The sequence below is a fragment of the Sorex araneus genome, chromosome 3 (assembly GCF_027595985.1).
Source record: "Sorex araneus isolate mSorAra2 chromosome 3, mSorAra2.pri, whole genome shotgun sequence".
In the NCBI taxonomy this organism is placed as follows: Eukaryota; Metazoa; Chordata; class Mammalia; order Eulipotyphla; family Soricidae; genus Sorex; species Sorex araneus.
Genome location: NC_073304.1, coordinates 225,520,362 through 225,546,848, shown reverse-complemented (window position 1 = coordinate 225,546,848; position 26,487 = coordinate 225,520,362). Strand labels below are relative to the sequence as shown.

General features: G+C 43.0%; 1 protein-coding gene across 9 annotated transcripts in view; it reads right to left on the bottom strand.

Moving 5' to 3' along the window:
* Nucleotides 1–26,487, bottom strand: part of TANC2 (tetratricopeptide repeat, ankyrin repeat and coiled-coil containing 2) — a 379,564-nt gene that overhangs the window by 36,639 nt on the left and 316,438 nt on the right. For all 9 annotated transcript variants that reach the window (XM_055131292.1, XM_055131293.1, XM_055131294.1 and 6 more), the window contains one exon: nucleotides 5,856–5,964. In XM_055131292.1, the coding sequence (XP_054987267.1) occupies nucleotides 5,856–5,964 (109 nt within the window). The remainder of the gene's footprint in view (nucleotides 1–5,855; nucleotides 5,965–26,487) is intronic.

Here is a 26,487-nt window from a genome sequence, read left to right as displayed (position 1 = left end):
TAGTGCTAGGCAGTGTTTAGAGCGACTCTTTCCCTCGCCCTGATCTCAGGGAAGGGGTCAGAAGTTCAAAGACCCCTAAATTTCACCACCTATTTTACATTTTTAAAAAGATATTTATAGTTTTGTGTTTTGGTTATGATAGCACAGGGGGTAGGGTGTTTGCCTTGCATGCGGCCGACCTGGGTTCGATTCCTCCGCCCCTCTCAGAAAGCCTGGCAAGCTACTGAGTATCTCGCCTGCACGGCAGAGCCTGGCAATCTACCTGTGGTGTATTTGATATGGCAAAAACAGTAACAAGTCTCACAATGGAGATGTTATTGGTGCCCATTCGAGCAAATCGATGAACAACGGGATGACAGTGCTATAAAAAAAAATAGTATTAAATATGCAAATATTTTTACACCTCAATCCTAAAAGATAACTGCTACTCACTGATGTTATCATTCGAAACAGTTTCTATCATTTGAAACATTTTCATATTTCTTAAGAGTTAGAGGAAAAGAAATGAGAAGAGGAACTAAAGTATAGACTTTGGTAAACAAATTCTGGTGAAGAGTAAAATTAGAGGCAAGAAACCTGAGATACAGCGTTACCTAGCCCTGGGATGTAGATTAGCTTTACTTGTATGATCACTTTGCTCTATTGATTTCTTTCTTTTTTTATTTTTCTTTTTGGGTCACACCCAGTGATGCACAGGGGTTATTCCTGGCTCTGCACTCAGGAATTACCCTTGGCGGTGCTCAGGGGACCATATGGGGTGCTGGGAATCGAACCTGGGTCAGCCTCGTGCAAGGCAAACGCCCTACTCGCTGTGCTATCGCTCCAGCCCCTCTACTGATTTCTTATGCTTGGCAGAGCTGACCTCTGTTCCTATGAGTTAACGAGAGGAAAAGAGAGTTAAACTAAACTTGACAAAGGTAATGGGCAAGATCCCACCGTCAGGGAGGATGTAACCAAAAATAACCTGTAACTAAACTCTAGCTGATGGGTTCTTTTTATCCTATTATTATTAGTTTGGAGGTCGTACCTGATGATGACTGGGGTTACTCCAGACATGTTGGGGATTTGCTCCAACATGCAAAGCATGTGCTCTAGGGAGCTGTCTCTCTGCCCTATGAGCTGATGATTTTTGGTTTGGGGGCTATACCTTGTGATGCTGTGTGTTCTGGAATCACTCCCAGGGGGCTGAGGGAACATATGGTACCATGGATTGAACCGGGGCTCAGCAACATGCAAGGCACATCTCTTCGCCCCCCAACTGATGGATTCTTAAAGAGGACTTTGGGCTAGAGCGATAGTACAGTGGGTAGGGTGCTTGCCTTGCACGCAATCAACTCAGGTTCAATCTCTGGCACCTCCTACGGTTCCCTGTGCAAAACTAGGAGTAAGCGCCAAGAACTGTTGGATGTGGCCCCCCAAAAATAAAGAGAAAAAAATGAGAATTTTAGGTTTAATTGACTTTACAAGACAGTCTCCCTCCGGTATTCAAAGCTGTTGCTCAGGTAAGAGATCTCCATTTGTCAGAGATAAAGGCAAAACATCCCTTCCTCAAATATTTGTAAGAATATAAACGTGTAACTTGGGTTTCCAGAACAGCCTGAAACAAGAAGAATTGGTGGTATAGCCAAATGCCAGTAAAACAGGGTTCACTGAATGCTGGGAACGGCTTGGTTGCAACAGAGGCTCTGACTGCAAAGCTTTTAGCCCGTCGCTGCCCAGGGTGCGTGATACCTCTGAAGTGATGGGGAGACATTCCCAGCTGGGATTTCTGCTTGCTGTTAAACCCTTTGATCAGGGAGCTCCTTATTCCTGATAATTTCAGTCATAAAATCTTAGATGTTTAGATAGACTAAGTACTTTCTATTTTATTATTTTTATTATATATGATCCTCATAACAATCCTGAGAACACTTTGTTACCATTTTACTGATGAGAAAACAGACCATTTAAATTAAATGACAGTCTGTACTTAACTGTTTTGGTGCCATCCCCAAAATAATTTTTTTTTTTTTTTTTTTTTTTTGCTTTTTGGGTCACACCTGGCGATGCACAGGGGTTACTCCTGGTTTTGCACTCAGGAATTTCCCCTGGCCGCGCTCAGGGGACCATATGGGATGCTGGGATTCGAACCCGGGTCGGCCGCGTGCAAGGCAAACGCCCTACCTGCTATGCTATCTCTCCAGCCCCGTCCCAAAATAATTTTTATTCCTCCGTGACTCCCAGCATTGTGCCTGGGGGCAGTGATGCCAGGAGTCGAACCCAGGCATGTGCTCAGCCTGTTTTGCTCATGCTGACCCCTAACCTCTGCCTTTTGATGGATGACTGATGTCAAAGGATATTTCTTCTACTCTCCCGGATGACTGTTCTGTTAATAAAACGTTATGGGATTGGACAACCAAAGAACATTCTAGTTTTTTAAGACGGTTGCTGGAGGCCACCACAGTGACTGCTGTCTGCAGCTACCTCTACTGGTGTTTGGGAGGCTGTTCTGTACAGGGGTCGAGCCCAGGGCAACCCACGGAGAGTGGCTAAAGCTAATGGCAAACTCTGCATTACTAATTAAACGGAAATATCTCTGGCCACGACTGACAAACATCCTGCTTTCTCCTGGATTAAAAATAAAACCAAATGGCAATGAAAGGACTTGAGAGAATTTTAAGTGCTCAACATTACTGATAATCAAGGAAACGCAAACTGAAGCCACAATGAGATACTACTCACACCTACTAAAATGGGTAAAATAAGACTGATGATGTCTGAAAAATCATTGGCAAGAGTTTAGAAAAATCTGGAACTCTCATGCACTGCTGGCATGATTTGATCTTATTATTGCCTTGTTTGTTTTGGGTTCTACCTGGCGGTGCTCAGGAGTGCCCCCTGGTGATACTCTGGAGGCCATGGGTGGAGCCAGCAATTCAAACCCAGTGGGTGGATGCAGGGCAAGAACCTTAACATCTACACTATCTCTCTGGCCTCTGCGACCATAGGATTTTAAAATGGTGCAGCCACTTAAGAACTGAAATATGCCCCCATAAAGTATTTCTGAACACCAACATTGGGAATGAACAAAATGCCAAGCTGTTCACGTTAAAGTGGCCAATTTTTATTTTAAAAGAATTAAAAAAGAGGGGCTTGAGCGATAGCACAGCGGGTAGGGCGTTTGCCTTGCACGCAGCCAACCTGGGTTCAATTCCCAGCATCCCATATGGTCCCCCGAGCACCGCCAGGAGTAATTCCTGAGTGCATGAGCCAGGAATAACCCTTGTGCATCACCGGTGTGACCCAAAAAGCCAAAAAAAAAAAAAAAAGAATTAAAAAAGAGGAAATCAGTTAATGTTTATAACACTATTAGTCACAATAGCAATAAAGTGAAAACACCCAAAGGTCCAATGATATTAATGGTGAGTGACAAAAGTATATACTGGCAAACACCAAAATGATATAGCCAAAAAGGGAATCACTTACCTAATCCATGCTAGAACATGAATAAACCCTGAAAACATCCTGCTAAGTAAAGGGTGAGAGATACAGAAGACAACGCAGGATGTATGGAGTGACAAGAATTCATCAAGTCTGCAGAGTTCATGGATCAATGAGCAGTGAACAGGGATGGTGGGAGCATGGGTAGTGACTTCTAAAGGGCACAAGATTTATAATTATTATTTTTTTTTCTTTTTGGGTCACACCTGGCGATGCACAGGGGTTACTCCTGGCTCTGCACTCAGGAATTACTCCTGGCGGTGCTCAGGGGACCATATGGGATGGTGGGAATTGAACCCGGGTTGGCCGCGTGCAAGGCAAACGCCCTACCTGCTGTACTATCACTCCAGCCCCAAGACTTATTTTTAAGGTGATGAAAATATTCTTATAGCGAAGAACATAACCTAACTGTAAATACACTGCCAAACACTTAACCCGGGTTAGTTTCATGAGATATAAAGTATTTCCCAAGAACGAGTTAAAGAGCTCCCCAGCTGCCAGATATATAATTACAAACTCTAACCTTCTAGTATTTTTAGAGTGATACATCTTATCATATGCATTTTTCATGAATAAAGATAAGGGGAATTTTAAATTAATGGGAAAGAAACATGATTGGAGTGGAGACTCTCAGTGGAACTGGTTCTAAGCGGTCTGTCTTTGCCTCTTCCTGACCCACAGCTGATGGAGACAGAGGACTCTTGCCGCCAACACGGAAAGGCTCTGGGAAGCGCAGCCTCAGGAAACCCAGCCGAGCTTACATTCCTGTCTGCAGCCATGTCATCACTGCAGGCGCTACACCCCACTATTTATGGCTCAAATCACACACGGAGCCAGGCTTATCTCAGGCAACCTTGGTGTCTGTACAACCTAGATAAACCTGTGTCAAGAATGGGACTGTAGGGTCTAAAGATCTCCATGGGCTGGATAAAGTCATCCTGGCTAAACAAAACTTCATGCCATTTATCTGGTAGTCTGGTGTTTATCTAGTGGGGTAGTAAAGATGGGCATCAACTCCTTTTCCTCGGATCCTAGGCAGAGGGTGGGCCAATGGCTTGCATGTCTAAAGGAGGTGACGCTTAACGCTTAAGTTACTTTCCCACCACGCTGAAGGAAAATGACCCAGGAACCCGCAGAAGTGGCAGGTGCTTTTCAGTCCCTTGAAATAGGAACGAGACACCTTCCTATTTCCTTTAGTCCTACTGTGCTCCCCCAAGAAAGTCACCAGGGAAAGTCATCTGTACAGTGATTTGTCAGACAAGACACTTTCAACTTAGACAGAAGACTTGTTCCTATGGGATTTTTTCCTGACCAACAGATGAACAGCTTCTCTGGCCGTATGCTCTCATATAAGGAAGAATATTCTAGGTGCTGGCTATTGTTCCTAAGGCCATTTTTTTTTCTCTAAAGAGACCTGTTCTATCTTTAATGATTTCCGTGGGGGTCTGGGGGGTGGGTGTCTGACCCACAAAATAGCTGAGGATACCCATATTCCTTAATTCCAAGGCAGAAAAAGCTCTGAGGAGATTGTGGGGAAAGCTAGACTGCAACAGCGACCTTTGGGCTACAGAACAGAGGCAGAACAAATGTTTCCCTGACTTTCACGCTTTACCCCACAGCCCTTATTTGGACCAGAAATTCCTTGAGATGGGGGACGATGTGAGTTTTTGTTTTTCTATCCCTGGTACTTAGAACTCCAGTAAGTGCTGAATAAACAAATGAACCATGTAAACATAATTCAGACACATCAGTTGTCTGCCCTGTTGGTCCTCCAGTCCAACCTGGAGAAGGCGGAAAGGAAAAGTAATACTGTACAGATTGTAAGAGCCTTGAAACTTTTGGACGAACAAGTGGAACCATACTTTGAAGATAAAACAGGAAAAGCAGCTTGAAGGGAATGAAGAGAGATGGGGGGAGTTAGTTTAAAGCTTCTGGATGAACAGTTTGAAAATCACAGCAGCAGGACTATTATGATTACCCTTAAAACGATAATAAGAGAGAGAGAGGAGAGTAACTGCTTCCAGTGATCTTTAGTCGCTGTGAGAACCTGCACCAGCTGCTGTGGCAGAACTGCCTCAGGAAAGGGGGGCACTGACAGGTTAGACACGCATCTCTGAGTGCTCTTTGCAAAATGATTTCCGATTGCTTTCCTGAAAGCCGAGCAGGCCATTCAATTGGAAAATGACAAATATGGCTTCCTTTTCAAAGGCCTTGGGTGGCAGAGACCATCAATTTTAGATGGACCGACTGCAATGAAATACTTTCAGAAAGCTGGGACTGAACTGAAGCAACAGTGGCTTCAGACATTTGGGGCTTAGGAAAGCCTACTGGGTGGGCTAGAGGCAGCCCCCGGCCCCCCTTAACTTCTCTCTTACCTTGAAGATATGTGCTTTGAGGATGTGATGTCCCAGTTCGATGGTCTGCTGTCGGTTGAGCTTTCCTTCTTGGCGGGAAAACCAGAAGGCCAGTAAGGTGTGACCGCTCCTGCACAGAGAAGAGAGGAAGAGGGAGAGAAAGAGAACAGAGAAAACAGAGACAGAGAGAGAGAAAGGAGGAAGAGAAGGGAGAAAGAGTGGAGAAGGGAGAGAGAGGGGAGGAAAGGGGAGAGATAGGGAAAGAGAGACAGGTGGGGGAGAGGAGAGGGGAGTGAGGAGAGAAAAGGGGAAGAGAGAGAGACAAAGAGAGGAGAGAAGAGAGGGGAGAGAGCAGGAAGGAAGGAGAGGGGTGAGGAGAAGAAAGGGGAGGGGGAGAAACAGAGAGGAGAGGAGAGGAGAGGAGAGGAGAGGAGAGGAGAGGAGAGGAGAGAGGAAGAGACAGAGAGGAGAGAAGAGAGAGGGGAGAGAGAGTGAGTCTCATTTCAGAAATTGGCATGTGAAAATTCTGCTGCGGGAGGTGGTGGTGGTGGAAGTTGGTATTTAAGTCTATCATACTTAACTGAAAACTGTCTCGTCCACCCAACTGGATTCTTCAGGAAGGGTACCTGCTCTGGGCAAACACGGAGTACCGAATATCGCCTAAGCCTTTCCCAGTTCTTTACCCAGCTCGCATGTGTGAATATCACAAAATGCCATTTCGAGTTGGCTCACACCCATCCCACACACAGATGGCATTAAAAGATTTTCATTTTTATTTTGTCTTTCCCAGCCCCTCTTATTTCATCCGTGCTTTAAATGTCAGTATTCCGTAGGCTCTAATTTTTGGGTCTGGACTGTTGTCTTTCTAGACTAGTCCACCCATCCTCAGAGTCTTCCCTAGCACCTAGAGTCTGTCAGATTTTCTTTCTCTAGACTTTTCAGCATGAGAATACTAAAAATGCAGTGGTCCAGTGGGTTTTTCCTACCTAGAGTTCCCGTTGTGTCTCAAATTAAACATGTCTCAAATGGGACTAATATCTCTGTGCTGTGCCTATTTTATTTACTTGCAGCGGGTAGGACGTCTGCCTTTCATGTGGCCAACCCAGGTTCGATTGCTCCATCCCTCCCGGAGAGCCCAGCAATCTACTCAAGAGTATCCTGCCTGCATGGCAGAGCCTGGCAAGCTCCCAGTGGCGGATTTGCTATGCCAAAAACAGTAACAACAAATCTCACAATGGAGATGTTACTGGTGCCCGGTCAAGCAAATCGATGAACAACAGGATGACAGTGCTACAGTTTTGTTTTTTGGACTACACCCAGCCAGACTCAGGTCTTACTCTGGCTCTGTGCTCAGGGATCACTCCTTGTAGGCTCAGGGGATCATGAGACACCAGGAATCAAACCCAGGTAAGCCACGTGGAGGGAAAATGCCCTACCCACTGTGGTATCTCTCTGACTTCCTGTGTGCCCATTTGGACACGCTATGATAGGCCTCTGGCACGCCCCAGAGAAATCAGTCCTGTCTGGGACCTCAAGTAGACCGTAGGCCTCCCAAGTAGCACCCAGTCTCCCTGTCTCCTTCTAAACAAATTTCAATCTGTTCATGAAAGAGAAAGTATTTTTTCTTGGTTCTGCCTGTGATATCTTACCTGTCCATTTGGCCCAGAACCTGGTCTGGAAGCCAAACCAACAGGACAAAACCAATGCAAGAAAACAGTCTGAGCTCTTATGGCCCAGCATCAGGAGCTGTTTGAATTTTGGGTTGTGAAGTAATAAAATTTTTTTATTAGTTAACAAGCTGAAGTTGAAGTTTTCTTTCTCCCAACTCAAAGCATCTTGGGGCTGCTTTAAGTGCAAATGTATCTAGTACAGAAGTGTACATATGTATGTAAAACACTTAGTACACAACTTCTATTTATATTACGATAAAAAGCCCAAGTTAGTATGGTTATATTAAACACAGTGCCTAACAAAGTCACTATCACTGTCACTATCATCCTATTGCTCATTGATTTTCTCAAGCAGATACCAGTAATGTCTCCATTGTAAGACTTGTTACTGTTTTTGGCATATCTAATGCACCATGGGTAGCTTGCCAGGCTCTGCTGTGTGGGTGGGATACTCTCGGTAGCTTGCCAGGCTCTCCAAGAGGGACAGAGGAATCAAACCCGGGTCGGCTGCATGCAAGGCAAACGCCCTACCTGCTGTGCTATCGCTCCAGCCCCTTAACACAGTATGTTAAATATAAAAATTTTCAACCTTGGAGGCAAGAAAAAATTAGGCATTAGAGAAAGGACCCTGGATCACCTTTGGATTATTCCATCTGATCTCAATTGTCTACAGAATGTAGGATTTGCAGACACTTAGAATTGCTCTCTACTCCCATCATAGTGGCCAAGAGAGTTCTTTACGCCACCAGTAACACAGTGCTTCTACTCACTGTCCCTGGTGTGTCATGGAAAAAGGGACATGAATAACTATCTCAGTTTCTAGCCTGGATGTTTTTTTGGCTCATAAAGGACAGTACCTATCAGGTCTAACAGTTGAAGATACCTCACCCTAGAGTTCGAAACCAAACACACTCTGCATTTTCTGCCTTCTTTTCTAAAGCTCAGTAAAGAACCCAGAGGAGATGGGACAACTTCCATGTTACAGGATTCTTTTCAGAGAAGCTCCATTCCAAGAAGACTTAAAAAATAAATCTTGGGCCAGAGAGATACAGTGGTTAGGGTGTTTGCCTTGCACGTGTCTGGCCGAGTCTGACACCCAGCCCAAGCACCGGCAGGAGCAATTCCTGAGTGCAGAGCCAGGACTAATCCCTGAGCACTGCCCTGTGTGAACTCAAAACAAAACAAAATTAGAAATTCTGTTTTGATTTAGTCTCTGGCTTTAATCAAAGTTTCTGAATTCTAGTAGATACTAAGTCACCATATCTGAGTGGATGAGATGAATTATAAAGGAAATGAAGTTATTTAGTTGAAAGAATGTCTCAGGGGCTGGCGTTATAATACACTGGGTAGGGTGTTTGCCTTGCATGCGGCTGACCCAGGTTCAATCCTGGCACCCCAAATGCTCACCTGAGCCCAACTGAATATTCCAAGGGAGTAACAGGTGAAAATCATGTAAATGGGCCATAACACAAGACTAGGGGGCAAATTAGAAGGATATGGGAGATATAGGAAGGAAACAAGGTCGTAAGGAGGCCACAGAAGAAAGAATGTTGGAAAACACTGTTGGAAGACAATGAGAAGTATTAATAAAGTTCCTCAACTTCTCAAAACTGTAGTCAGTTTTTAGCACTGAAATTATTGCATTGTTCCTCGTTTAAGAATTGTGACCTTGTGTGACTAACTTCTTGCAGACTGTAATGAATGGAAGGAACTGAATACAGCCTCTATGATCCACTACCCTGCTCCAGGTCATCAAAGGAAATCCATGCCTTTCAGATTCACATTAAAGACTCCTGTCTGGAAAAAGCAAGAGTTTTTTAGGTAGAGAATTTTACTACCACAATAAAAAATTCTGGCAAGATGACTCATTTCCCTAATATGCTTTTCAGTGTGCCACAACTCAGAGGTTCTTCAACTTATTTGGCTTACTGCCTCCGTCACAGAAAAAAAAAATCCTAGGTGATTCGTGATTCCCTAGATATCTACCTTTTTTAAAGGAGTATAGAGAAAGTGTCTGAGCGCATCATTTCAGCACTATTTTAAGAAACGGGTCACCATTACAGAAACACTGCTATAGACAATAGTGTGACCAGGCACCAGGGATGAATAGTGTGCAGTACAGACCTAGGAAAGAAAGGTGATAAATATGGTTCATTCTTTTTAGGGGTCCCCCAAGTGGTGCTAAGGGGGACTGGGAAGCACTGCTGCTACTTAGCTGACTGGACCAGAGGTTCAGTGCTCAGACCCAAGGATGTGGTGCTGACTGGGGGAGGGGGGGCTACAATGCTGAGGATGACCTAGGTCAGGTCACATCCGGTCTCCAGAGCTATATCCAGAGATGTTCAGAGGTCATGGGGTGCCAAGGTTTATCTCCCTTGAAATGAAACTTTCTCTTCTCTTGACACCTGTGATGCTTCTCTGATCCTTTTCTCCTGCTGCCTTTAGTGACACCACGCCACAGCTTAATTCCTCGTGTTCTGGTCTTTCCCGAGTCACTTGCTCTCCTCCATTATAGATGGTCTTAGAGAACCATCCGGCACGAGGACACAGCTCTGCTCCTCTCCTACCAGCCGGACCTCTCTGACTCCAGATGAGAGGTCAGGCGACACTTAAGCTGAGGCTAGAGGACAGCACAGAGGGCCAAGGTGCTGGCCTGGTACCCGGCTGACGCAGGTTTGACCTCCAGTACAGCACAAACTCTCTCTCAAGCACTGCCAGGAATAAACCCTGAGCATGGAGCTAGGAGTTAGCCCCAAGCACTACCAGTTGTCCCCTCCCTGAGAGCCCCCTCCCCAATAAAAGACAAACAAAAAACCCCACTGGAGTTGAAGTTTTCCCTCAAAACTAAGCACCTTTACAATTTCTTCTTTTTTTCTGGAAAAAGTACTGCCAGTTTAACCAGTCACAAAACCTGGGCATTTATTTTGTGTTTCCCCTTACACTCTCCTGGATTACTGCAAAAGCCTGTTCTCCCAGTTCCTGCTTCTGACCCCAAGACAATAATCTCCACTGCAGAAACCTGCAAAAGTCTTCTCACAGTCCGATCATTGCTTTATTGTTCCTGATATACACGATTTAAAGTTCTTAGCACAGGATTAAAAGGCTCTCCATCATTTATCCTCTGCCAGTTCTCTGCCGTTATCTCCTTACTTTGTACACTTCTAATTCCAGACAGTAAATTATTTTAGGTTTCCAAACATGTTTTGCCTCTCCTCGCAGATATCTTCCCTGTTTAATGCATCAGGCAAATGTTTCTCATTCTGAGTCTCAGATCACACCATCACGTCTGTCCTCCCCACCCACCGCCCAGAGACTCAGGGGTTCTTCCCTCGAAGTTCTTGTTCTACCTAGCACACTTCGAATCACAGCACCTACCAAAGCAGACTGCTCGTCAGCCTCTGCACCTGACTGTACCCACAGAGGCGAGGCTTTCTCGCAGATGCGACTCTAGGTAATAGAAGTACACATTCGCAGAGTGAATGAGTAATCATCTCTCACATTTGTAGTCTGTTATATATTTTCAAAATACTTTTTTTTAATTTTCAAAATACTTTTAATACTCTTTTAAAGATTTTCACGACCACTCACTATAGGCATACGAGTCACTATTACTCCTACCATTTTTATGATGGTAGGTGGACTGACACTTAGGGTCAGACCTCAGCTGACACTGCTAGGAAAAAAGAGCTTCAAAAGAGAAGTAACTTAGTCTTCATTTCTGGGAATATTTGTGGGGAAATGTTAGATAACATATTTATCTGAATAGTACAAACTTTGAATTTTTAACATAAAGAAAGATGGTAACTTAATTTTAACCTCTTTTTTTTTTTGTTTGTTTGTTTCTTGGGCTACACCTGGTGATGCTCAGGTACCATTCCTGGTGGTGCTTGGGGGAACCACAAGGGATGCCAGGGTTGAACCTGGATTGGCCGTGTGCAAGGCAAAGCTGGAGTACTATTGCTTTGGCCCCAATTTTGACCGTTTTTGGGAGTTTGATTTTGGTCACACTTGAAGGTGCTTAGGAACTACCTAATCCCAACATGGTATTTGAGGGACCACGTGGTGTTGGGGACGGAACCCAGAACTCCTGCACAGAAAATATGTGCTCCAGACTTTTGAGGTAATTCCCCAGCCAAATTTTTACATCTTTTGACTGCTATTTTGGAGGAGGGTAATTAAGAAACAGAATGAGATGATTAAGGGCCTGACAGCTCATATCTATGTTCTCCTTCTCCACTGAAAAATGATTGGAGAGGGGTCAGGGAACAGTATAGGGGTCAGGCCCCAGCCTTGCACTTGGCAGACTCAGGCTTGATATCTGACACATATGTGGTTATTTGAACAGAGAGCCAGGAATAAGTCCTTGAGCACTCCTGGGTGTGGCCAAGGTTTCTGGATGTGGCTCAACAAAAAACAAAAACAAAACCAAACAAAATAAATCAATCTCATTGGGAGCTCAATGTGGTAATAAAGGGCAATAGTTGCAGGATAGTGGGGAGGGCAGAAGAATTATTTCCTCATGGTTTACACAATGCCTTCTGGTTCAAAGTTACCCCAAAGAGTTCGCTGTTTGCAGTCACAGTGCTGCCTCAACTCTGAAGCAAAATTAAACAGACTTATGTTCAGTTCATATTCTAGTTCTGTCACTTAGAATTTAATAACCTTGGAAAAGCTACTTAATCTGTCAGTCAGTAGTGTGTGGGGAGAATGAAACATATTAAAATGTACTTTAATTTTTGGGGAAGGGGGCAAAATCTCACGATGCTCAGGGCTACTTCCAGAATGATGGAAGCTCCTGGAGATGCTTTGGTAACTGTGTGGTGCTAGGGTTGAAACTCCACTGACTGCATGCAGAGCCTGTGTGCCACCAGCCCTCTGAGCCATCTCCCTGGCCCTTTGATTTATTTAAAAAAAATTATATTTCTTTTATATCCTCTATAACTACAAGCACAGTTCTACCCTAAAGAAAATAATGCTAATCATAAATGAAACACACTGACTGAAAGATGACTGCTCAACTAAAACTTTAATTTTAAATGTGTGGAACAGGGTAAGTGCGACACTTATTCCTTAGCCTAATCCTTATCCGTCCATATATTACCCACTTATCTTTCCAGACCAAATGGAGAAACCCCTGAATTAGGGGAAAATGAATGGGCAGCTTGCTGTTCATTGTTCCCTTCATTATAGGTAAATTTAGTAATGCAACTGCAGATAGGGAGGAGAATGACAGATCTAACTGGCACCAAGGAAATAAGGTGGAAGTCAAGCTAAAAGGCAAAATATAAATTTCTCACACAGACCAGAGGTTTTCAGGAAGACAGACTTACATTCAAGCAACATTAAATTTTATATGTTTTAGGAGAGAATCACAGATCAGAGTTTCCCCAGAAGCATCCTGGATATACAGTGGCTCATGGAGTAACATTTAATTCAACATTTTGTTATAATCTTTTTTTTTGGGGGGGAGGGGTGCACACCTGGGGGTGAAGTTACTCTGGGCTCTGCACTCAGGAATCACTTCTGGTTGGTTCAGGAGACAATACGGCACACCTGGGATCAAATCCAGAAGGACCACGTGCAGGCCGAGTTCCCTACCTGCTGTTTTATGGTTCTAGCTCTGTTATAATCTTGATGACAAAAAAAAAAATCCATCATGGCTGAGGTCCCATGGGTGTGGAGTTCCCACGATCTCTCCTCACACAGGCTTTTCCTCTTCTCCCAAGTCCCCCCTACCCCCCAGAACAGACACACACGTGTCTCTCCGAAGCTTCCGCCTAGACAGGCTCTGGCCATTCTCAATCCTGAATTATAAAATGAATGAATGAAAATTATTGCTCTGTAAGTGTCTTGAGTCTTCAGAAAAATGGTGGTATTTTATAACTAGAAATAAAACTCTTTTTCTTTTTTGGTAGGGGGGGGGGTGGCTTTTGGGTCACACCCGGCGATGCACAGGGTTTACTCCTGGCTCATGCACTCAGGAATTACTCCTGGCGGTGCTCAGGGGACCATATGGGATGCTGGGATTCAAACCCAGGTCGGCCGCGTGCAAGGCAAATGCCCTACCCGCTGTGCTATTGCTTCAGCCCCCTAGAAATTTAACTCATTTATGTCAATTAAAACTATGGTAATAGCAGTTTTGCTATCCATCATTTTGCGGAAAGTCACCATTTCAGAACCTACTGACAGTGTGAAATGAGGACTAACTACCCGCTCTTACCAAAGACAGTGAAGGCAGCATCTGGAATGATGGAGTCCTTGTCCTACCTCCATTCTCCCTATGACATTAGCAGGAAAACTATGAAAGAGACTCAGCCTCTTGCTTTTCCGGTGCTCCAGGCATGAAGAGTCACCTCAGAGGACTCATGACTATGCCTCAAGAGTTCAGAGTTCTGGTGTTTTTTTTTTGGGGTCACACCTGGCGATGCACAGGGGTTACTCCTGGCTCTTCACTCAGGAATCACCCCTGGCAGTGCTCAGGGGACCGTATGGGATGCTGGGAATCGAACCTGGGTCAGCCACGTGCAAGGCAAACGCCCTACCCGCTGTGCTATCGCTCCATCCCTCTGGTATCTTTTAAAGAACAGAAAATCCTTTCCAAAGCACTCATCAGCCCCTTCCTCGCTCATTTATAGATGGGGAAGGTGGATAAGGGCTATTTTACAAAAAATATACAATGGTGTTGTCCAGCAGACTTTCACTTAGCACTCCAGAGGAACAGCTAGGCTTAAAAGTTTCCATTTGTGGAACTGAACCATACTAACAAATGGGCTCAAATATTTGTAGCAGGGACGTTTCCTTCATTGCTCTAGTCATCCTCACTGACGGCTAGGCATATTTTATTCATTCTTGGATGACAAACTTTATATGTAACACTTCCCTGTTGCAGAGAAAACAACACTTCGGTGTTCTGAGAGTCTTCTGTGTGGGGTTCAGATATGATAAAGTGATAACAGTTACAGCCAGCTGGCAAAGAATTACTTACAATCTAAAGCCTGTTTCATCTATCCTGGGACTTGGCCGACATAATGTGTGCTGCTATGTAATGCTGGACTGTGTAACAGAGGTAAGTGTGGGGGATTGTTTAGGGTGAGCGACTGAGATTAGAACTGAGAGGCACTTCAGAACTTCACATCCACGGTCACTTTTGCTGCTGTCCATTACCTTTTCCTGCTTGCATTTGGTGCTGTCCAACTCCAATGCTGCTTAACAGAATCAACTCATCTTGCAAGGATGGACTGGAATGTTACCTCTTCTATGAAATATTTCCCCTCTACCTAGGTTTCTATGGTGTGTGGTACAGTAGCACATTGTTCGTTGCGCCAAGTCTGTTTTCCCTTTAAGAATTGCTTTAATACTTGGGAGTGGGGTCTTATTTATCTTATGGCTCCAGTGTCTGGCACAGTCCTTGGTGTACCGTACAAGACTAACCAATGTTTCATGAACGAATAAACACTAAGCAGATGGGTTCAAGGAAGAGCAAACCAAGGACTTCCAGATTCACCTTCCAGTTCACTCCCCAATTTGGTCTTCAATTTGCCGGTTAATCTGTCAACCCCATTCAACTGAGAAATGAGTGTCTGTGACTCAAATACTGAGCATGGATCCACAATCCTGATCTGCCCCATCCTGAGCATCCTGCCCACAGTTAAACTTTGGTGGCTGCTACCTTAGAATCTGCTTGTTGCTATCAACTCTTAGAAAATGACACCCATACTATTACCTCTTTGCAAAATTCCTTTCATCTATTTTTAACTTAATTAGTAACTGCTTCGGTATATCCTACCTGTGACTTTCTCACGGAACATGAAAAACCAAACAGCTTCTCTACTGCCTCAACTCGTGTGGCCATAAAGAGTCAGATAAAAGTAAACAATAAGTAATAGGCTATTTATAAGTATTCTCAACATGCACCTTTGTGGAAGTGGATGGAACAGGGTCAGAGATAGCATAGGAGTTAAGGCAGTTCCTTTGCATGCAGCTGATTCTGGTTCTATCTGGGTACCACTGGGTGTGGTCCAAAACTTCCCTCCAAATAAAATAGAACACTATAATTTTATTATGCCTGGCAAAGACAGAAGGATGACAGATATCTGATGTTCTCATTCATCTGTGGTATACAGAATGTCAAAACAAGAAAATACAGTAATAATGACAAATTATTTGGTCTAGGATAATTAGTGACAAAACTGAAATGAGTAAGTTGAGGGCGGGCTGAGAGGGGAGAGGGGGCAGGATGAGCTGGTGGGAGTGGGAATAGAGAGTGGACTAGCAGTAACAGAAGGATACTGGTGGAGGGTATTGGGTACCTGGATGGTGGTAACCACACTAAGGGGAGTTCTACACTAAGGCCACGAACATTAACAAACTTCTGTAGCTGTTCATTACCTTTACTTTGACCACAATAAACTAATTTTTTTAAAAAAGGAAAAAGAAATAGGTAGAACATACGGTTTTTCAAATTCTTCTAATTTGGATAGAAACGTATGTTTTGGGCCAGAACAACAGTAAAGTGGGTAGGGAGCATCCCTTGCAGGTGGCTGACCAGAATTTGATTCCCCGACACCCCTTTTGGTGGCCTGAGCACTGCCAGGAGTGATTCCTGAGTGTAGAGGTGCTGTTTTGACCCACTTGGCTGCCACAGTTTCCTTCCCCGCTTCTCTTCTGTCAACACTTCACAGACGCCTCTCCCGTGCCCTGACAATGAAATCTAAGGCAGTCAGCAGGGCTTCACGAGGCTGAAGTGCTTTGATACCCTGGGATCTGTCCCAGCTGCAAACAGCAAGAGCAGCACAGTAGGCACAGAGGCTGGCTGCTTCTCTCCCTTTAACATGTTCCTCGGCTCTGGCTATACACCTGGGGTAACTCTGCCTTCAATTATGGCAAGTTACAAATGTGTCTATTAGAAATCCCAACCTGGCAGACAGATCTATCTTCTCTATACTAATCCCCTGCAGTGTTGAGCTCAGTACTTGACTATATTACTCAATAAATGCTCACCTATATTACTCAATAAATGCTTCCTGAAATGTGTGCCTATACTTACTCCTGACACACGGCAACAGAGTGAACTTTTGACATGTCTATTGACATGTCTATTGAACTGCAAAAGATGTATCTCACATAACTCCAATTGCAAGTTTAAAATGAGTACTTCCTATTGTTTCTTTGTTCACTCACTGATTCATTATTAAAAAAGACTTTCTGAGAGCTTACTGGGTGCCAGGTACCTCCGTTAATCATTAGGAAGGCCAAGGTGAATGGGACAGAAAACATGCCTGGACGCTTTGAAGGGAAAGGGAACAATTACCAAGAATTCACATATGGTAACTTAATAATAGTCAAGATAAGCATTAGAGAGACAGAAGGCTGCAAAGCAATGGAAAACCAGGAGACTGACTCAGATAAGTGGAATCTCTCGGGGAAGATGCCATCCAAGCTGAGGTGTGAAGGACAAATGAGAACTTGTCCCGTATGGGTTGGGAAGGTGAACTCTAGAATGTTAAACGAAAAGGCCCAGAAAGAGAGTTAGCATATTCTAGGAACTGGCAGATGACCAAATCATGGCCAGAAATTTGTGTACAGAGAGGGAGAATAGATAAGCTTAATTTAGAGATTAAGGTGGAAGCTATCATTTGTAATATCAGGCTTTGAAGAATATGGCTTTGATTTTATTTTCATTACAACAAACTATTGAAGGATTTTCAGAAGGCAGTTAAGTGATCTGATTTTTTTTTTTTTTTGCTTTTTGGGTCACACCCGGAGATGCACAGGGGTTATTCCTGGCTCTGCACTCAGGAATTACTCCTGGCGGTGCTGGGGGACCATATGGGATGCTGGGAATCGAACCCGGGGTCGGCTGCGTGCAAGGCAAACACCCTACCCACTGTGCTATCATTCCAGCCCCAAGTGATCTGATTTCTCTTTAGAAACTCATATTACTGTCCTGCGGGTAAATACCCAAAAATGGAATTGCTGGCAGCTCAAATTTTAAGTTTACCCCAGGACAGAAAAATGTCGATTCAAAAGGACGTATACACACCATTATTTAATAAAGCACATTAATAAAGTACAATAACTAAGATTTGGAATCATCCTACCTCCTACATCAGATAAGTGGATCATGAAGATGTGGTATATATACACAACGGAATACTATGCAGCTGGAAGGAATGACAAAATTATGCAATCTGCTGTAACACGGATGGAACTGGAAGATAAGTGAAGAAAGCCAGAAGACGAAGGATAAACATAGGGTGATATCACTTACATGTGGTATTTAGAATAACTGGATGAGGAAACGCGATGGTTTAAGGGGAGATGTCTAGATCATCCTTGGTCCCAATGAATGTGAGTGTGTGTGTGTGTGTGTGTGTGTGTGTGTGTGTGTGTGTGTGTGAATGGGGAGGGAGAAGGAGGGAGAGATGAGAAGCAACAAGGTCGCAAAGGTCAAGATACATTGGTAGTGTTAAGGAACGATACTGCTGAATATCCAAACCACAGAGTCAACAACAATGAAACTATGAGACCCAAATGTTTAATAACCGCACCAAGAAAGGGACTCGTGGGCACAGCAGACTGCGGGTAGCGGGAGGCAGAAGAGAGAACCTGGTAACTATGGTGAAGGGAAGCTGACACTGGTGTCGGGACCGGTGATGGAACACTCTATGTCAAAAACCCAAGAATGAAAACCTTTATAAATCATGGTGCTTTAATAAAGTAAAACTGATGGGGCAAAATCTATAAAAATCATCTGTCAAAAAAAAAACAAACCCACACCTCATCTTACCTTTTGGTTGGGAATGGATTGGAGGGGAGCCAGTCTGGAGGCTAATGCAGTCCACAAGAGCCTCAGTGGTCAGGAGAAGGAAATAATGGCTGTTTCAGAGGGAAAGTGTGGCAGAACCAACGGGGTATGCGGATGGCTACAGCTAACACACGTCTCACTGCCGGCAATGCTTCCAGTTGAGAGGATCAAAGGCGATTAGTACCGAGTCTGCCAAAAGTGGAGACCCTATCTGCCTTTGATGGTCTCCAGAGAAAGGAGAAGGAGTTGCTCTACTTAGAAAAAAGAAAATGTGCTGTCACATCCCACTAAGCTGCGACAAAGCCTCCTGACTGCTGTGCCATTCACTTGGTTTGACATCCCCAGAGAGCCTGTGGGAATCCCCTCTTTTCATTCAGTGAGTCTTGCTTGGGAGACTCACCAAGGGGACAGACTGAGCCTCTTTTCTATGCCATTTCGGGCACCGCGAACTTCCCTTAGTCACCTGCTTTACTTCTTCCCATTTTATTTTTTTTTTAAATTTTTTTCTTCCCATTTTAGATTAAAAAAAATTAAAAAACCATCTTTATTGAGGTACTGAGGTTTATAATACTATTATACTCTTTATGCATACATCATTTTAATAACACACCCATTACCAGAGTTTCTGTCTCCTTCTGTCACTGTCCCAAGGGTCCCCTCCTCCCCATCCCACCCCACAGAAGCTCATTTCTATAGACAAAATCTCTAGTTCCAATGGCGTTGGTCCTTTGGTGTCCCTTTTATGCTTTTTCTGACCACGCCCAGCAGTGCTCAAGGCTTACTCCTGGTACCGTGCTCAGGTATCACTCCTGGTGGGCTTAGGGGGACCACTTGTGACGCCAAGGATTGAACCCAGGTCACCTTGCATTCAACGCAGGCACCCTGCCTACTGTACTATCGCTCCAACCCTTATGTTTATACTCTACATGACAGAATAAGAATTAAAAAAAAAATCATTGTGAAGGCGGTAACACACATATAAAGCTGAACTCTAAACTCCTAAAATTCCATAAAATTATAAATCAAGAAATAGATATTGTTTTTTTTGGGGGGGGGCTTTTTGCGTCACACCCGGCGATACACAGGGGTTACTCCTGGCTCTGCACTCAGGAATTACTCCTGGCAGTGCTCAAGGGGACCTTATGTGATGCTGGGAACCGAACCCGGTTGGCTGCGTGCAAGGCAAACGCCCTCTCCGCTGTGCTATTGCTCCAGCCCCGACAAAATGTTTTTTTCAAAAATTACCTTTCTTTTTCTTCAAGAGTAAATTAAAGACATTAATATTACAAAGATTTCATGCTAATATATTTTAAATATACTATTTAGTAAGAGTGAGAAGAGGAGAATTAAGAAAAATTTAAGGGAAAATCTGAACAAGCTTATAAAAATATAAAAGTGTGTTTTATCCTTAAAAGAAAATACTGGCTTTATGGTAGGAAAAAATTAAATTACAGATAATGCTTAAAATACTTGCATTAATAAGTAGGTTAAAATAAAAATATAGATATAAAACACCCACCTAAATAGACAATATTCAATATAAGTGAGACATGAATGCAATACTGAATAAGTATAAAACCTTTATCAAGATAGGAATAAGCAAATTTTTCTAATTTTGTTGAGGGCAACCATAAACTCCATGAATGAATACTATACTCAATGGTAAAGTCTGAAAAGTTTGTCTTGTCTTTCAAAGAAGTTTCTGAAAAAGTCTTCTTGCAAAACTGGATTTAAGGCTATTAATTCTCTATGCTGTTGCCTGTTCATGAAGCTCTGTATCATTCATTCAAATCTGGTGATAATCTAGCTGGATGGAGTATTCTTGGTAATGTATTAACTTCATAATAATTATTATTATTTTAATTTTTTTACTATATTCCACCATTCTCTTCTGGCTTGTAAAGTCTTATTTGATAGATCTGTGAATTTTATGTTTTTTTTTCTTTGTATATAAGTTTTTTTTGATCTGTTGCTTTCAACACTTGTCATTATAATTATAACGTGTCTTGGAGTTTTTCTATTTGGGTCTATTTTCACTGGGATTCTTCAGGCCTCTTAAGCTTTGATGCCTTCTTCAACTCTGGAAAATTCTTAGTTATGATTTCTTTAGCACCCCACAGTGGATGAGCCACTGTGCGCACTGCTGCCAGGTTTCTATGTCTGACAGCGCTGCAACTCGGCCTGGCTGGGGCAGGCGGCACAGGCGTTTGACTTGGCACAGACCCTCCTTGATAGGGTCCTGCTCTGCCAGCTGCTCAACAACCTCCGGGCGTACTCCATCAACCTCAAGGAGATCAACCTGAGGCCACAGATGTCCCAGGTGCTGCCCAGAGACGCAGGCAGGTGCGTGTTTGTCTGTGTACAGATCATTACAACATGCCAGTTGACCAAAAGCTTACATTCGGTAGGCTGGGAACACCTGTCAAGGTGATTAGAGGCTGCCCCAAAAGCCTCCGTCCCTCTTGGAGAGCTCGGCAAGCTACCGAGAGTATCCCGCCCGCTTGGCAGACTCTAGCAAGCTACCTGTGGCGTACTCGATAAGCCAAAAACTGTAACAATGACAGTCCTCATTCCCCTGATCCGGAATGAGCTCCCAATACGCCATCGCCTACACTAGCATGCGACAGGGATGAATGGAGACCCGCTCGAGCAAATTGATAAACAATGGGATGACAGTGATACAGTGATGATATCTTTAACTAGTGGTTCTTCATTGAACTTGCCCCCCTGTTCTTGAAGGACTCTGATAATTCTTATTTTGTTCCTCCTGAACTCATCCCCTCATTCTCTGGTGTGTTGTTAACTTCTTTTCAGACTTTCCCCCATATTCTGTTATTTTCTAGAGGTTTTCTGCATCTCATCTGGGGCTCACCTATCTTTTCCTCAATCTTCTGTTATTCTGCTGCTCAGATCTTCGATTGTGTTTTTATGTCACCTACCATACTCATTTCTGTCACTTCTGATTACAATTTTCTCACTTCCACTGATAATTTCTTTTGCTTTGCTAACTACCCATGACATTGTTTCTTTGCACTCATTAAATATTTTCGACAGTCATGAAAGTCATTCTCTGAGACTTTACAGAGTCGGCTGGTAGTGGTACAGTCTTCCATGTTATTATTTTCACGCACTGGATTTGATGGGATTCTATGGGTCTTCCTATTCTCCAGCTGTGCCTACGGTGACCGAGCACAGGTGTTGCTCTTTTCTTTCTCTGCCTGTCTCCACCACGTGACAGGAAATATTAAATGTAGGCAGTGTGAAGTATAATGAGTAGAGCTCAGCCATGTAATTCAGAAGATGTGGAGGTGGGCCTGCTGAGATGGCAAAGGGTGGACACGGAGGCTAGGAGGGGACTCTGTTTCTTGTTCCAAAAAGGCCCCTAGGATGTCAGTCTGGAGGTTAAACTCACCTGGAAAGTGGAGGAGCAAGCAGAGGGTCTGAAATGTGGAGATGGGCCTGTTGAGATGGGGTGGAGTTTGAGGCAGCTAGACCCTGATTTTTGGTAAAGCTGTTTTAACCAATATTTATTACTCTGGACATAGCCGTTTAAAAAAAAAGCTTTAAACTCAAAGAAAAAACTTACGAACAAAATATAAATGAAATATATACAAGGTTATATACGCACAATTATATATGTATATATCTTTAAACACGGAGAGCGATACCACATTTCTGTAGCAAATAATACAGGCAAATATAAGTCCTCTTTGGGTTCTCATTATAATGGGCTCTTCTGCATGCCTGTCAAGTCATAAAGTGATACTTTCCCTCCAGCTTATCATAAGCACACTATTTCCCATATATTTATCGACCTAGAAATTTTACTGAGATTTGAGAATTATTCAAAATAGGTGTTTTAAAAATTTACTTTTACTTTTTGGTTTTTGGGCCACATCTGGCAGTGCTCAGGGCTTACTGCTGGCTCTGTGTTCAGAGATCACTCCTGTCACGACTTGGGAGACCATATGGGGTGTTGGGGTTCTCCGAAAAGAACCAAGATAAAGGAGCACAGAATCCTACCACAGTTAGTGGGCAAGGATTGTAATACTGAAGACTCAATCAATAATCACCCCTTTATATTATCTCTCTGAAAAGAACTTCAGAATGGAAATGCTTAGGATATTTAATGAGCTCAAAGAAACAATGGAAAAGATAGCTAATAAAACACAAAAGAACATAATAGCAGAAATGAGATACCACAAACAGAAATAACGGAACTGAAGAACTTGGTAAGGTGAAATGAAAAACTCACTGTGAGGCCTTGCCAGCAGAGTAACAGCTGCTGAGGACAGAATCAGTGAGCTCCAAGATGAAGTGTAGAAAACCTCCAGACAACAGCAAAAGATGGAAAAAAGTCCCCAAATAAATGAACAGCTGACAAGAGAACTTTGGGGTGAGTTCACGAGAAATAACCTAAAAATCATTGGGGTCCCGGAGGGACATGAAGGTAACCTTGATGAAGAGACAACAGTCAAATCTGTCACTGCACAACCTCAGAGTTGGAAAGCACATGTACTCAGATCCAGGAGGCCTGAAGGGTACCAGCTAAAAGAGATCTAAATAAAAACACTCCAAGACACATCCTAGTCAGAATGATAAAAACCATAGAGACGGAATACTGATAGAAGCAAGATAAAAAAGGAAATTACATACAAAGAAACATCCTTAAGATTTACAGCAAACTTACCAAATGAATCCTTCAGAACTGGAGACAATGTTTGGATCTAGTAAAAAGACCATGTACCAACAGTCAAGCACTAGTGAGAGATGCTTGGTACACCCCTTCTGTTCTGGTTTTGCTTAAGAACTGGTGATGCTTAAGACTTACTCCTGGGTATGTGCTCAAGGATCACTCCTGGTGGTGCTTGAGTAGGACCGTGTGGGATGCCAGGGATTGAATCCAGGTTAGTGGAATGCAAGCAAGAGCTCTACCTGCTTTACTACCAATTAGGACCATCTTCATTCTAACTCTTCTGAATTTCCTAAGAATGATTTAAGTTTTCTGGTCATTTTTTTTTTCTTGCCATAATCTATTACTTTGCTGAATTCATTCCTAATGCTAGGAATCAGAATCCTTCCCTGATTTCAGGGTTTGTTGAGAGGATTTGCAAGGCTACCAAGAGTAGAATGCTGAGCCTAGTCCTCAGTAAGGGGAGGGCTAAATGTCCATATACAGCTCATGTCTGGATTGGACAAACTAACCAGCCAAAATCATTACCACCCTGCAGCTCACCATCTTGTCATTTCAGATCCAGCTATTTTTTTTTTTTTTTAAGGCTGGGCAGACTTCCAGACTGAATCAGCTTTCTTTCTAGTCAGAATGCCCTCTTTTTGTCTTTTACACAAACCACTTTTTCCCTGATACAAGTTTGTGGCATTTTAAAAAGATGCCTCAAATCACCTACGTGTAATTAACTGACCAACGTGGCTGAGATCATTAGGAACAATCTCAGTGGACCGGTGTGTATAAGTAATCATCTCTGGATCTACAGAATAAAGTATTCAACTCTTCTCAGATGTACAGATAAGGTCTGTACAGCTTTCCTCCTTTTCTGCCAATATAAAAACTGCTGCATAAACTGCCTATTCATCAGTCTTAAATTCCAACTATCAATATCATTAATAGATTGGAGCAAAGGTTGGTGCCCACTTCTCCTAAACATCTCACTAAAAAATGCACACATAGCTTCAAATGGGTTTTCCTTTTCTTATGATAACTAAGCAGAGATTACTTTATTAGATTTGTGGGTTAATCTCCTAACTTAGTGCTTGAAGGAATAAAATACAGGGCAGATACATTTCAGAGGGTGATGGAAATACAACAATGATGAGGAGTGGGAAAGAGAAAGCAGAGTGAGGCAGTAATGTCTAAGGTTGTGAGCATGTCAAGGGGTATATATTTTTATCTAGAATCCAGGGCTGAGTAGCCTCCTACATATGTGAGGCTCTGGTTTGAGTCCTAGCACCACCAATGAAACAAACAAGTGGGGAGAAGAGAGGTCTAGAATGCAAATTCCCAATTTTAGATGTTTTCACGAGGAAAGATTTTTATATTGATACTTCACTAAAAGGTTGATAAAACACAAATACAAGTATCCCATTCTGTTACCAAGTCAAATCATGGTGTCTGTATTTCATTTTTTGGTATTTTTTTAATTTGTGCACATCATAGGCTTTTCTCACTGGGACAAAAATTCTGTCCTGATTCGGGACTATTGAAGAAAACCCATCCTGACTATAGCAGTGACGGCTGGCTCTGCGATTTTGTCTTTCCAGCATCATCCTGAGTTTATTGACTTTCTTCAGCTAACTATGAGTTCCTCCCTGGGTGGCCCATTTCTGATGAAGACCAACTGCGTTTTGGCCTCGAAAGATTAATCTCATTTCTAATTCCCAAATAAGGTCAACAAGTTCAGGGTGAACAAATTGAGCTGAAAGCTCAAGAAAACAGACAAGGAAAAATAAAGATCTTCTGTTGCTTTGGAGTGCTTCCTAAAATGGAGCTAAGCGTGTCAGGAACTGGGCTAGTGTGCTTTCAGAGGCATGGAGTGGGTCTCCCCTGGTCTACTAAAACATATTAGATGCTCTCGAGAAAGCTGGAGAGAAAGTGGAGAATAGAGGGGAAACAAACACACAGGAGGCAGAGGATGAAGGCCACAAGGGCCAACTGCCGCTAAATGGCACTGCCTGAAATGGAAGGCGATCTCAATGGAAATGGAAAGATTCTTCTGAAGGCTAGCCAAGGCTTCGTCTAAAGCATTAAATTCTTAGTGAACTTCCATCTCATTGACCCAGGAGGCCTCAAGTTCTGAGATCAATACTTTAGTAGCAGAGCTAGGTCAAAGGCTGAATTTCAAGTGAAATAAATGTAAAAAGGTTAATTTTTTTTGGTTAATTCCAGATTCTGTTTACTATTCTGTTTACTATCGCTGCCTTTCAGTGATAGATGGCCCCTCAGCAACCCTGGACGTTGTTCAACCACTAGGGAACAGGCTACACAGCATTAGGAATTCAGCAGTATTTGCATCAGCCTGTTGCCAAAATGCTCATTAATAAACAATACGGAGATGTTGAGACTGGAAAGTTATGGCTGCGCAGATGTCACTTTTTGTCCTTTGGGAGTCCCTGAGGGTTTTATCTATTGTGAGGATGCTGTTAATTCGGGTGCGAACTTGAGGCTTTGAACTCCAACTTTTAATCCTTCTGAGACGTCATTCCAGCACAAGACGGTCGATTAGCCGGCAAAGTTTCTCTGGAGACTGATTTTAAAGTATTTACCAGGAAATTAGAGACTGGCTCTTTTTCTTAAATGTTTGGTTGTTAACTCTATGTGTTAAGTTGTCAATTCTATGTGGTAAGCATCGTTAGCAATTCTAGTGGGATTTATAAATATTCTTGGTGATTTCATACAATTGATAGAAGAGACTCATGTTCCGTTTTGTTTTAACCTTTGTGTCTGAAAATGCTAACAGCAGAAAATGGTTACTGCCTATTAAATCAGACACAGAATTTAGGCAAACCCAAAGGGTCTATTATTGCAAAAAGAGGGGAGGAAAAAAAGAACATTTCCTGAACACTTCCTTTGTACTCTGTACTATTCTAGGCATTATATTACATGACCTCATTTAACAACTCTAAACTTATTATCCCTTTTATGAAGATAAAAAGACAGCTTCAGGAATGTTATATAATGTCCCAAAGGTCACAGTTCCTAGAAAAGGTAAGATTTACATGTAGGTAATCTGATTCAAAAGTTCATGTTCTTTCCACTACAGCATGCTTCCGTCTAAAAGTTTTTCAGGGAAAATACCATACCAATTCTTTTTTTTTTTTTTGGCTGGCTTAGTATTTCCATCAGAATCTGGAACTAATTTTCTCAGGAATTGACATGAAGCAGGCTGAGCACATGCCCACGAGAACAGTGGAGCCTAAAAAGACTTCATGAAGAGCTGGCTCGAGTGATCAAACCCCATCTGTGGGGACCGGAGAGAGCGTGAGGGCTTCGAGACCCTGTCCACTGTGACTCCTAGCACTGTGTAAGGCCCTCTCGGCACTGCTGGAGCAACTCCTGAACAAAGTCTCTTGGAAGAGTTGCCAAGGACTATTTTCTTTTGCGCCAGGATAAGCTCAACCTTTGCAAGCTATGTTGTTTTTTCAGTTTCTGTGAAATTAT